This window comes from Chlorocebus sabaeus, chromosome 12, assembly GCF_047675955.1.
Source record: "Chlorocebus sabaeus isolate Y175 chromosome 12, mChlSab1.0.hap1, whole genome shotgun sequence".
NCBI classification, from domain to species: domain Eukaryota; kingdom Metazoa; phylum Chordata; class Mammalia; order Primates; family Cercopithecidae; genus Chlorocebus; species Chlorocebus sabaeus.
Genome location: NC_132915.1, coordinates 85,029,997 through 85,043,106, shown reverse-complemented (window position 1 = coordinate 85,043,106; position 13,110 = coordinate 85,029,997). Strand labels below are relative to the sequence as shown.

Sequence of the window (13,110 nt, the reverse complement as noted above, 5' to 3'; positions counted from 1 at the left end):
AGATTAAAAAGTGATTATTTTTTCCTATCCAGTTACCTAATGTGAATTAAATCATTCAGATAAGTCTTCAAATGCAGAACATGGTAATTTCTTAAGGGACTGAGACAAGGAGGTATGAGATGAGATTCTCACTGCTCAGGAGAGGAGAAATGGCCACAGATCCCATCAGGCCATTGCTTGTAGCTGCTTGCAGGACCTCCCACATAACAGAAGAAAGGGAAGCTGAGAGAGCCAGTCGGGAATCCTAGATCCCGTTACAGCATTGCCTCAGCTAATCCATGATGTGAAAAGATTGTGTTTTAAAAGAAGCATATTAAAAAAGAAAAAAACAAAACAGGAGGGACTCTTAAATAACAAGCCCTCGATTGACTAATTATCCTGAATGCCCTCACTTTCATTGGAATTCACTGCTTTGTTGGTGTGGAGGTGCTAAGAGGCCAACTATCAAAGGAAGACGCCACTTATCTAAACAAAATCCAGGAACAGAATTTGAGACCCTTGTTTCTCAGACCAAGATTGTTTTCTCAGTATAAGATATTTCATCTTCGCTTTTGATAGAATTATGATTCTTGGGAAATTTTTACATGGAAAAAATGCCTCAGAATAAACACCAAGTGTTTCAAAATAAGTACAGGAAGTCCAAGCCACGACAAAATTTAAATCTCTATGAGATGAAGGTATTAATTCCCTTATTCATTCAGTCACCAAACACTTCTTTTTTAAACATTTTTCTTTATGTCTCATGGATTAGACCCTAGGCATTAGTGAATTAATGCAAGAGCTTTGAAAGTTTCCATTTAGCTGCAATGGAAAAGAAGTCTCTAAACTAGATGCAGCTAATTTGAAATTCTTGTCTCCTTTTTTTCTTCTGATTAAAAAATAAAATGCATTTACCAGTACTGTTGGAAAAAAAACACACACACCTAGAAAAGAGACGCTGGACCTTCTCCACTAATCCTCCTTTTCCCTTAGGATTGCCATCACTGATTGGGGTTGACTTTGGGTATGGAAAGAACACAGAACTTGGAGTCAGAAGACCTGGTTGGATCTCAGCTTAGGCACCTAGTAGATGTATGACCTAGGTTAAGTCATTAACCTCTCTGGTTTTTTAAGATGTGATAGAGGTTGGAAAGCAGGTAACAATATCTACCCTACTGTATCATTTTGAAGATTAACTAGGATAATGATGTGAAGCTTTGTCAGTTGGAAAGTATCAGCGGAAACTTAGCTCACTCCTTTTGGATATCCCGATGTGTGAATAGGCCATTTAGCACGTGAGAAATCAGAATGCCTGGGACATACATGTTTGGTGAATGAATGAAGGAAGGAAAGATGATGGCAGAACTTACTGAGACCCAGATGTGTTCTTGTTTTCTAACTTTATCCAGGAAAATAAACAGCAAAAGATTTAGCAAATCTTATAATTTCTTAGTGGGTTATAACCATGAGCTATTAATTTTGACACCTAAGAAAAAACTTACCTCCTCCCTTTATTTCAGCTTGTGAGGATATGTCACTAATTGACTTCATTAATTTGATTCAAAATGTGCACTAGAAGTGGGATAGAAACACAAGAAGTATACCGGAAATAAATTATACTTGGAAAAAAAAAAAAACCTGAAAGCAGTGGGAAGTAGACAAAGGGATCCAAACTCAACACAATGCATCCTATTTGCATAGAGAACTACATGGCTTTTGGAGTCAGACCTGACTAAAAACTTTGCTCTATCTCTTCTTACAAGCTTATAACTTTAGCCAAGTCAATCAACTTCTTTGAAACTTAGTTTGCTCACATGTAAAATGAGAATAATACCTACCTCATAGGCTATTAAGAGAATTGCACAAGATAACCCTATCTGGTGCCCAATAAGTTCTTGCTGAATTTTAATTTGCTGAGCATATAACACAAATTGAATGATGGACTTGGGTATCTATTGATGTTCTTGGAAACGTGTGCTATCCTGACAGAGTCAGTGCTGCTAACCTGAGTTATTTTCACTCCTCCCTTCTTTCAGAGGCCCTGCCCCTTCTGGAAAACCTAACCATTTCCGACATTAATCCCTACGGGTTCACAGTTTCCTGGATGGCATCGGAGAATGCCTTTGACAGCTTTCTAGTAACGGTGGTGGATTCTGGGAAGCTGCTGGACCCCCAGGAATTTACACTTTCAGGAACCCAGAGGAAGCTGGAGCTTAGAGGCCTCATAACTGGCATTGGCTATGAGGTTATGGTCTCTGGCTTCACCCAAGGGCACCAAACCAAGCCCTTGAGGGCTGAGATTGTTACAGGTATTTCAAATCAAGTGAGCCGTTCGTTCCTCTTCCTGGTCCCCTTCTGTGTAATCTGTCTGCCAGATCGCCATGACTTTAACATCTTTGTTCACATTGCCTACTTAATCCATACATGTGGTCTACTGTTTCACCTTCTCCCCATACTCCCTCTTGTCATATGTACCTAATGAACACGCCCCACTCCCACCCTAGAAATGAGAAGGTCGAAATATTTCTGCTTTGTATTCAAAATCCTTTAGACCTTGTCTTGTCCATAGCTCTTGTGTGCTTACCTCATATCATCTTCCCTTGTGATCAACCTGGCTGGTCCCCAGCTACATTTCAGCCTTCTCAAAAGAAATATACCAATGAGTATATTTCCAAAACGTATTTAAAACCTTTGCCATCTCAAAGTCTCAACCACGATCTTAACAAACTTACCTAGTGGGCTCGCCATTGGAAAACCAAATGTGAACTTATTTTATTGGTAATCACTAATATCAGAGAGACTCTGCAACACAGACTAAATCCATAATTTTCTCAAGACTAATAATTCCTACAGAAATTAACAACTGTAACAGTCAAACATCTGTGTTTCCCAAAGTCTTTCTAGAGATTACTAGCTCCACAGAATGTTCAAAGGTCCTACTCGGTGAGGAAATTCCACATTCAAATAAGTCTGGAAAGATTGAGTTAAACAAAGTTAAAGAGGATCTTTAACTGCGAGGCTTTTCAGAACACCCTAATGTGCATTTTCTCCAAGAAGTACTTATCCAGGCAGTATTTTCCAAACTTAATTGACAAAGGATACTTTTTAAGGAAGAGGATCAAACAGGAATAGTTCGCTCTGAGCGCACTTTGGGAAACTCAGCTCTACATCTACGTTGACATTGAGTTTTGTCTAGTTAAGGCAATACAAGATGAAACCCTGGGTCTACAATATGTAGCACAAAAGTTTCCAACCTCAGTTCTACCATCTGAACATTTATCTAATAGTTAATAAAATAACAAGGAAGAATGCCAAAAAAAAAAAAAAAAAATGTCAAGGGTAGGTGCCTTCTTTAATGAAACAGCACTAAGAACAAAGCAAAAAGACCATAACATTTTAAAAGCCATTTTGGGCAGCCTCAAGGGGAATGTAATCAGCAGTATCATCATGAGCAGCTCTACAGATCATTAATGCTGGTTTATTTGTCTTTTCAAAAAGAAAAGAAAAGGGTCTTGCAGGGGATGGGCACTCAGCCACTGGAAGACAGAGAGCAAATGTAAACAAGTTACTGGCTTTGAACTTATTTAATAATATGTGGGAGGGGCCGATACTGAGTCCAGATGTGGATTTACAGAATTGCTTTTAGACAAAACTCACATATGCAAACATACTTGATTTGTATTGAATGTGTCTACTCCATCTTTCCCCTCTCCTGACTCTACTGGACTTGTTAATGTTGAATGATTTTATTTTTGGTATCTCAGGACACTTCTATCTCTGAAAGCCGGGGCATCACTACATATTGATACCCCCACTGGAGAGAAGATTGTACGGACTGGTAAATGATGTTGTCTTTCCTCCTTCTCCCACCATTTTCTCTCCCTCTAGAAGCCGAACCAGAAGTTGACAACCTTCTGGTTTCAGATGCCACCCCAGACGGTTTCCGTCTGTCCTGGACAGCTGATGAAGGGGTCTTCGACAATTTTGTTCTCAAAATCAGAGATACCAAAAAGCAGTCTGAGCCACTGGAAATAACCCTACTTGCCCCCGAACGTACCAGGGACATAACAGGTCTCAGAGAGGCTACTGAATACGAAATTGAACTGTATGGAATAAGCAAAGGAAGGCGATCCCAGCCAGTCAGTGCTATAGCAACAACAGGTACTGTAAATAAACAAGAGAGAACAGAGAAAAGTCATGACTCAGGGGTCTTCTTCTCACAGGGCTCAGTAATCACAGGAGCTTTGGATGCAGGCAGGCTGGTGCTCTGATCCTGGCTCTTTCAATTATAGACTGTGTTACCTTGGACAATTTGGCTAAGTCCTTATGCAAAAAAAAGTATGATACCATTTACTTAATAAGGTTGTGAGGATTAAATGAGATAATTTATGTAAAGCCCATAGTGGAGGGCCTGGCACATGGCAAGGGCTCAGCAAATGAGAGCTATTCACATTATCATTAATGCATCATCATCATTACAATTATCGTCTTTTTTTTTTTTATGTTCCAAAGATTCTTCCTTCTATCTATTATCTCATCATATTTTATCCAGAGATACACCTCCTTGTTCTTTGGCCAAACGTTTGAGCTACACCAAGCAGGGAGATAATGGAGAAGCGGCACCTCTACCTAAAAAGATTAACATTTATAAAATGCTACATGTGAATAATCAGTACGGTGATCAGCAAGGATAAAGGAGAGAGCTGGCAAGATTAACATGCTACTGTTTATGAAGCTGTTTAACTTTGATACTCATAACAACTCTGAAAGGCACCTAGAGTGTCCTTGGAGTTTAATCACTTTTTTCCAGAAAAAAAAAAAAAAAAAAAAGATGGTTAATAATATGACTCTTAGGCCCAGTGTGATGGCTCACACTTGTAATCCCAGTATTTTAGGAGGCTGAGACAGGAGGAGGATCACTTGAGTCCAGGAATTTGAGACCAGCCTAAGCAACATAGTAAGATCCTGCCCGTACAAAAAAAAAGAAAAATTAAAAAATTAGCCAGGTGTGGTGCCTCATACCAGCTACTTTGGAGACTGAGGCAGGAAGATCTCTTGAGCCCAGGAGATCAGGGCTGTAGTGAGCCATGTTCATGCCACTGCACTCCCACCTGGATGACAGAGCAAGACCCTGTCTCAACTAATAGTAATAATAACAGTAGTAATAATATGACTCTTTATAATAATAATACTAAGATGAACATGACTTTTTAAAGAGAAAAGGAAAGACCTCCAACAAGTAGAGTAAATTCTTTCATGAAATTGAGGGAGATGCACAGACATAGCATTTGCTGGAGACAGCTGCTTCAAAGGGAACCAGGGAACAGAACCACAAAATCACCAGGAGAGATAAAAGGGACCTGAGAGGTGATGTAGCTCAACCTCTTCTGTTTGTGCATGAAGACTCTGAGGACCAGAATGATGAGATTATTTTTCTATGGTCATAGAACTAGATTTGGAGTAAAACCCAATGACCAGTTTATTCTAATACTATTAAAAATGAGCAGTCTGGATGAGAGAAAACCAATGCCTATAGCTGCTTGCCATCTCTGCCAGGTATAGGCATGACATTTGCCAAAACCTCTCCTTTTTGTCTAAAGATAGATATTCTATGTTGTCAGGTTTTCAAGACCTAACAAGTGGCAACAAACCACCCATGTAAAAATAATAATCAGTATTTATAGACTTGGAGAAAATGCTAGAATCCAGGCAGCAACCTAGTAAGAGGGAAAAATCTTGTTTCTTATTAACAGGGACACTCTATCCTGGGATGCAGGTCTCAGTACCCTCCTCCCTGTGACTGCCCATAAAACGACTCCAGATCAGAGACAGAGCCTTGATTTTGATCTGGTTTGTAAACAGTACTCTTCAAAGTTTACTTCTGATCATTGATTTGTTTTGCTGATCTTTTTTTTTCTAGAAGCCCTGCAGTTCTAAAGCAAAAAAGAGAATGAATAATCATGAATTAAAATTTTTTTTAAGAACAACAACAAAAAAGGCAAGGCAGACCCTGCTCTTTTGGAAAGCCCTCTCTTTGATTTTCTTCTCTAGAGCCTTGTAGTTTACAGCCAGACAGGAGCCCACGCGTGTGTGCAATTGCGTGCGTGTGTGTGTGTCTCTCTACATGCCTGTGCTCCAGGACCAGGAGAAGACAGGAAAGGGGGCTCTTGAGCACAGAAGATGCCTAATTTCTATCTTCACCTCATTAAGTTTATAAATTTCCCCTTTTGTGTGTTTTTTTTTAATCCATTCTCCTCTCCTTTCTTCCTCCCTCATACCATTGTAAACTTTTCTCTGTAATGTCCTATCCCTGTTCCTCCTGAGAAGGCCCTGCTTTAGCTCTTCCTGTCACTCACAAGGTACCTCTCCACAGCAAAAGCTGCCAGCCCTGGGTGCCCAGGGCAGTAGAAAGGGCGGTGAAAGACAGTGCTACCTGTTGGTTAAGCCAACCACCGTGGGGCAGTGTCCTTGGAATTTAATCATGGCTCTACCTCAATTCCCTCATCTGGAAAATAGAATTTAACTCAAAGGTCAGCCACGAGATTTAAATAAGATCATGAATATCAAGTATTTAGCAGAATTTCTTTACCCACAGTAACCATGTTAGCTATTAATGTGTTTGGCCATAAGATACACTTACTAAAATGTTCCTACACCAAGGAGGTTTTCAGTCGGAGCAAAAGTGTGAGTATGCCAGGTTGGCAGAGGGAGGTCCTCAGTGCCTGAGTTTATACACCTCACTGGTTTTTTGTTTTTTCCCAGTAGCCTCATCTCGATCTTTCGTAGGGGACACCTTAAAGTCTATTATGGCCCATGGAGGAAAGACGGACATGGGAAAGAATATAAAGAGAGGGCAATCATATTTACTGAATTCTCACTGCATGCCAGATGCTGTGCTGGGCGTTTCACATTTGTTATCTCCGCTAATCCTCAAAACATCCCTGTGGGTGGGTACCACTTTTCCCTCTGGACAGATGGAGCAACTGAGGTTCACAGAAGTGAAGGGACCTGCCCCAGGTCACGCAGCCTCTCAGTGGTATTTGGACAATTAAGATCTTTCAGGCTCCAGAGACCCATGTGGTTTCTGAAACTTTCCATGGACAGGGCAAAAACCCAGGCAGCCACAGAGTCTGGGGGTGGCTACCAGGCCACAGAAGAAAGCTGTAGGAGGAGATGTCTTGGATGAGAGAAAAATACAGAAAGGGGAAGAAAAAAAAAAACCCTTTCTGAATTTCTGTGGGTTTCAGCATGTAATAATCCCTGTGGGTTGGAGAGGGGAAAAGATGAGGAAGTGAGCTCCCCAGAGCCTGAAAATTGTTTCCTGAATTCTCTGGGTAGGCATGGTCAGCTGAAGAGGGCAAAAATCGAAGCCAAAAAATACACAGAGAAAAGCCAAAGGAAACTGGGTTTTGAGGGGAGGTATTTGGGGAGGCAGAAGCTTCCCCTGGGTATGGCTCTCCTCACAGGTAGACCCAGTGTCCACTGGATGTTTGCTTTGGTGATGGGCCTGAGGTTGTTCTCCTGGCTTTGGACCTCCTTCCAGTTCTAGGAATGGGTTTGTCCGGGTCAGTGTCTGTGTGAACATTATTTCCAGGATTCCAGGCTGTGCTTGGCTCTGCTGCCTACTCCTGGGACCCAGAAAGATCGCATCACAAGAATGTTCATGGAAACTTTGGTTTGGTCCTCTGTAAAATGGCTACAATCACATCTTCTCGGGGGTTTCTATGTGAGGATTAAGCCTTATAAATTGCAAAGAACTGTACAGTTGTCAAGTCTTAGTATTATTTAATAAAAAGAACTAGAAAGCAAAGATTTAAGAAAATGTTAAAAATCAAAAATGAAAGGGGGACATATTCCAATCTGGGAAACCATTCTCCCTCAATTCCTTGGAAGTCAGCTATGGTGCTATCACTCTCCTTGAATTAAACCAAATTACTCTTCTACAACCCTGGGCCCTATAACTGAAATGAAACAACAATTGGTCCTAGCAAGTCACAACTTAACCACAGATCACCACATTCTCCATCCTAAGGGCTTGGCTCAGACATGAATTCTAAGCACTGAGTTTTCCTAAATAAGGAATTCAAGAAGAACCATTGATGAACAAGATAGTTAACTGTTTCTGGGTTTCTCTTTTGTTTTCTTCTTCACAGCCATGGGCTCTCCAAAGGAAGTCATTTTCTCGGACATCACTGAAAATTCGGCTACTGTCAGCTGGAGGGCACCCACTGCCCAGGTGGAGAGCTTCCGGATTACCTATGTGCCCATTACAGGAGGTAGGAGACTCAGAAAGGGGAGAGAGAGGAGGAGTGTTGTGGGTTTGGACGGATGCATGAAAGAGACCCTGATAATTTTCATCACCCCAATATCATGATCGAAGAAAATGAATTCTTTATTTGTGAGACCATCTGGAAAGAAGAGATCTCATTTATAAAGTGCTATGAGATTCTTAGAAGAAACTATCTTGTGAAGGGTCATTTGAACAAGACCTTTTTTAGTCTTGAAATTATAAAATTCCATGAGAAATACATCTCTAGTATTGTTTGCACACAATGACAAAAGACTCTAAATATATTGACATTTCTCTTCCTGAGCACACTCATCTGAAAAGCTAGTCTTGGATGTATGTGATTTTTTCCTTTAGGTACCAAATCTGTCTGTCTCAGTAAATGATGGCAAGTTGTGCCTTAGAAAATTTGTGAATTCTAATTCAAAGCACATGGGCTATAATAGAGACCACAGGGAGGAGGCCCAGTCAAATCTGCCTAAAGACACTCTGGCAGGTAGTAAGCTACCTGTTGCTGGAAGTGTGTAAAGAGAGGATGGTTAATAACCTCTTCACAGGAATGCTCTTTCATCTCTGTGGGAAGTCTGACCAGCTGATGTGCAAGCTCTTCACTAGCCCCCAAATTCTAAGAAATACAATTTCTGTGTTTATTAATAAAAACTGCAGCACAAACTTGACTATGATCAACTATCTTTTCTTAAGTAGAATTTCCTCCAGTAAGGGAGTCTGTATAATCCTAAGCCAAGATAATGGGTGAAATAGATCTGATAAATGTTACATAGTAAGCTTCCCATATTCTTTGTGGGGAAAAATAATAAAATAAAATTTGCACAACGTGCCAGCTCTCTACTAAATGGAAACTTGCCATTTTTAGTACGTTGTGACTTCATATTTTTTTTTCCCACCTCCTGGCTTTGTTTTTGGCATCTGCACCAATGGAAAAAGCATGAGGTTCATTATTCCTCATCTTGCTTTTACTGTGTTCCAGGTACACCCTCCATGGTAACTGTGGATGGAACCAAGACTCAGACCAGGCTGGTGAAACTCGTACCTGGGGTGGAGTACCTTGTCAACATCATTGCCATGAAGGGCTTTGAGGAAAGTGAACCTGTCTCAGGGTCGTTCACCACAGGTGAGTTGGTGGGGTTGTGTGTATGTGTGTGTGTGTGTTACTGTTTTTCAGAGGTCACTTGTGCATCCTACGTCATTTCTCACCTTCAACCTTGTAGCTCATGACTCAGCAGCTGGATAAAAAGGGGGGGTTTGTTTATGAGATCCTAGTGGAAAGTGAACTGGATTTGGAATGCCAGATTCCTCTCTTCTGGCCCATCCCAGCCTCTGGTGAGCTGGGTAACCTTAACCTTGTTGGGCCTCCATTTCCTGGACTATTGTGAAAGAAAAAGTCCAAGTTTGGGCGTCATACTTACCTGAATTAATATCCAAATTCTACCAACTACATGAGCTATCAGTCCATTTTACTAGGGTCCACTTTCCTCCTCTATAAAACAGACACAATTCTGCTTCCCTCACAGGGTATGGTAAGGATCACATGAAGCTGTATTTGTAAAGCATCTGTAAATGCAATTGTTCACATTAGCCCACCACCTCCTTCCCCTCCCCGCCTATTGCCTGGAACCCTTGTGAGGGTCCTTCAAAGCAGGTGCTTCACATGAGCATGTGATGGTGACAGCCACAAAGTAGCTCCTGTCTATTTGGTGGCTCCTGCATTCCAGGCACTGTTACTAAACCCTTCACATTTAATCCCCACAGCTATTATCATCCCCATTTTACAGAGGAGACAACTGAGACTTGGGGAAATGAAATACCTTGGCCAAGCCTACATAATTAGTAAAGGCTGGAACCAAATTTGAACATAGATCGGTCTGACTCTAAACTCTCTATCCTTCTAGAATAAAGAGTTCCTTTCCTAGGATAACCTGATTTGTACAGTACACTGTAAAGAGGGGAAAATAATGAATTGCATTGAAGGAGAATGAAGTGGAAAATTTCTCTTCAGACAGCCATGTCTCTAAACAATTTATCCTTTGATATATGAGCAATTATCCAGTCCAACTCATTAAGGGATACAAAGAATGGGCCTCATAGGAAATTTTAAAAATATCCTCATAGCCTAAAAGAGTTGACAACACACAATTAAAACATCCCATCTGAACCCAGAGTCCCATCCACCCTGCCTCACAGGCCCTTATTTCCCCAAAGAAATCTTTCATCAATGGATTCTCCACGGCAACAGATGGCAAGAGCTGGACGTAGTTCCTCCCAATGCCCCATTGTCATCACCAGTTAAAGGAGATTCTATCCATGCACAGTGAAGCAGGAAGGAACTGAGAGTGGACAATGTGGGCTCCCCAGTTGCCCTGCCACATCCTGGCTCTCAGGCCAGTCATTTCATCCCTCGAGGCTCAGGTGCCTCTCTGTGAAATGAGCTGAGGATAGCTTCCCTCCACCCCCGCCAGGGCTGCTGGCATGGGCATAATTCAGTAGTAAGTGCAAAAGCAAGAGGAAATGGTCAGATTCAGGTTGGCTTCTGAGAAAGTGATGTTGGGTAGTAGGAGAGGTCAGTTAAAAGAGACCAGGGATAAATACCCTTTGAATATCCATCCTTTCTCAGCACAAGTCATTTGAAAACCATACTTAAGACTTCAAATACCTTTAATAGAGATCTTAATAACAACTCAATTATTGAGAGCTTTCCCTGGTACATTTTACACACCACACATTCCTTAGCTAGTCTTTATTAACTAAACAGTCACCCTTTGGCAACTAAAGAAAGTGAAGTTGGAGAAGGGAAATGAATTTTCCCAAGGCACAGAGGCACCAGGCAGAGAAGCCGTGGTAGAACCCGGGACCACTGGCCTCCAGAGCCTGGCTTTATGTTCTCTGCAAGCCATCTAATGAGAAATACCACTTAAAGCTCAGAAAAGGCTCGGGGCCAGGCGTGGTGGCTCACACCATCTCAGCACTTTGGGAGTCCAAGGCAGGTGGATCACCTGAGGTCAGGTGTTTGAGATCAGCCTAGCCAACATGGTGAAACCCATCTCTCCTGAAAATACAAAAGTTAGCTCAGCTTGGTAGCACACACTTGTAATCTCAGCTACTTGGTAGGCTGATGCAGAAGAACTGCTTGAACCTGGGAGGCAGAGGTTGCAGTGAGCGGAGATCACACCACTGCACTCCAGCCTGGGAGACAGAGTGAGACTGTGTAAAAAAAAAAAAAAAGGAAAGAAGGAAGGAAGGGAAGGGAAGAAAAAGGCACAGGCAGTCTTAACTATGCAAGTCCCCTCTGTTTGTGTAAGTTCTTCTTTCCCTGAGGAAAGTAATATAAACTATAACAATTCTTGTCATGTGTTCAGCCCTGTTCAGTTTATGTAGCTTCTTTCCACCAATAATATAATGGAAAAATCAAAATAACACAGAGCATGAAGCCAGCCAGAATTACTATCCCTGTTTTACACATGAGGACATAGAGGCCCAAAGTAACTGAGCCAGCAAGGGAGGGAGTCATTACTCAAAGCCAGGTCAGCCTGGCTGCAGGCTCAGGTCTCTGAACCATTCCATGCAGCTGACACTGTCCTAACATCAGGACTCCATAAGCAGTGTGGACAGCTGAGCAGCTGAGGTCTGATGTTCCATCCAGTGACTTCCCTCCTGTCCACCATCTTTCTTTGCAGCTCTGGATGGCCCATCTGGCCTGGTGACAGCCAATATCACTGACTCGGAAGCCTTGGCCAGGTGGCAGCCGGCCATTGCCACTGTGGACAGTTATGTCATCTCCTACACAGGGGAGAAAGGTAAGGTTTTGTCCAAGTCTCTCCTCACTCTAAGGAGGAGTGTCTTTCCTGCTGTAAACTCTTCCCGTTCACTCTTCTCCCTGCCACATTTGGTACAAGATGATAAAAATGCATGGGTAGGTTGAAAAGTCCAGTAATGTTCTTGTGGCTCCCAACTGAAACCTCAAGGGAGTCTGGTAGGCCATTTAAAATAAAAATAAAAATACATCTCCAGCCTGTACATGTTTTCCTGGGCCATTCCTCCTCTCCTGTTAGTCTCTCTGCCCACCAGTGTGAGACACCCCATTTAGGAAGCAGCTGTCATCTTTTACAAAGAAGAAAACCAGAATCTAAAATCTTAACCAGACCACTTCAGGCCATACTGAGGAGTCTCAACTTTTCAGAGATCACAAAAGAAGTTAGTTTTAGCAGATTCTATTAAAAAGTCTGAAATTTTAGGCCAGGTACAGTGGCTTACATCTGTAATTCAGCACTTTGGGAGGTCGAGGCAGGTGGATCACTTGAGGCCAGGAGTTTGAGACCAGCCTGGCCACTATGGTGAAACCCCGTTTCTTGTAAAAATAAAAAAATTAGCTGGGTGTGGTGGTGCATGCCTGTAGTCCCAGCTACTCGGCAGGCTGAGGCAAGAGAGCTGCTTGAACCTGGGGGGCGGAGGCTGCAGTGAGCTGAGATCGCACCACCACACTCCAGCCTGGGCGACAGAGGGAGGCTCTGTCTCACAAAAAAAAAAAAAAAAAAAAATCAGAAATGTTTTCTTGTTTGGCAACCACCAGTGCTAATTTACCCAGTTGGCAGATTAAACACTTGTTTTGAGCACCAGCAAACTACAGCCGCCAGAAAGTAAAATCAAATGTAAGTAAGAGACAGGAGAAAGAGAGAGTCCTTTTCAATGAACCCGTCCATCATTTTGTAATGATCTACTCTAGAAAGAATTGTATAATTTTACTTTCCAGGTATAGGTAAGTTTCATATTTTATGGTTTGGTATTGTTTTGCTCTCAGTGACAATATGAGCAGCCACCAGCATCTGTGC

General features: G+C 42.0%; 1 protein-coding gene across 4 annotated transcripts in view; it reads left to right on the top strand.

Annotated features, from left to right (window-relative positions):
* The window catches only part of TNC (tenascin C), a 98,478-nt gene that overhangs the window by 67,933 nt on the left and 17,435 nt on the right, over positions 1 to 13,110 (top strand). For 2 of the 4 annotated variants that reach the window (XM_007968264.3, XM_037984241.2), the window contains 5 exons: positions 2,016 to 2,288; positions 3,868 to 4,140; positions 8,133 to 8,255; positions 9,255 to 9,398; positions 11,959 to 12,078. In XM_007968264.3, the coding sequence (XP_007966455.3) occupies positions 2,016 to 2,288; positions 3,868 to 4,140; positions 8,133 to 8,255; positions 9,255 to 9,398; positions 11,959 to 12,078 (933 nt within the window). The remainder of the gene's footprint in view (positions 1 to 2,015; positions 2,289 to 3,867; positions 4,141 to 8,132; positions 8,256 to 9,254; positions 9,399 to 11,958; positions 12,079 to 13,110) is intronic. The other 2 variants (XM_037984247.2, XM_037984234.2) reach the window with 1 other exon arrangement.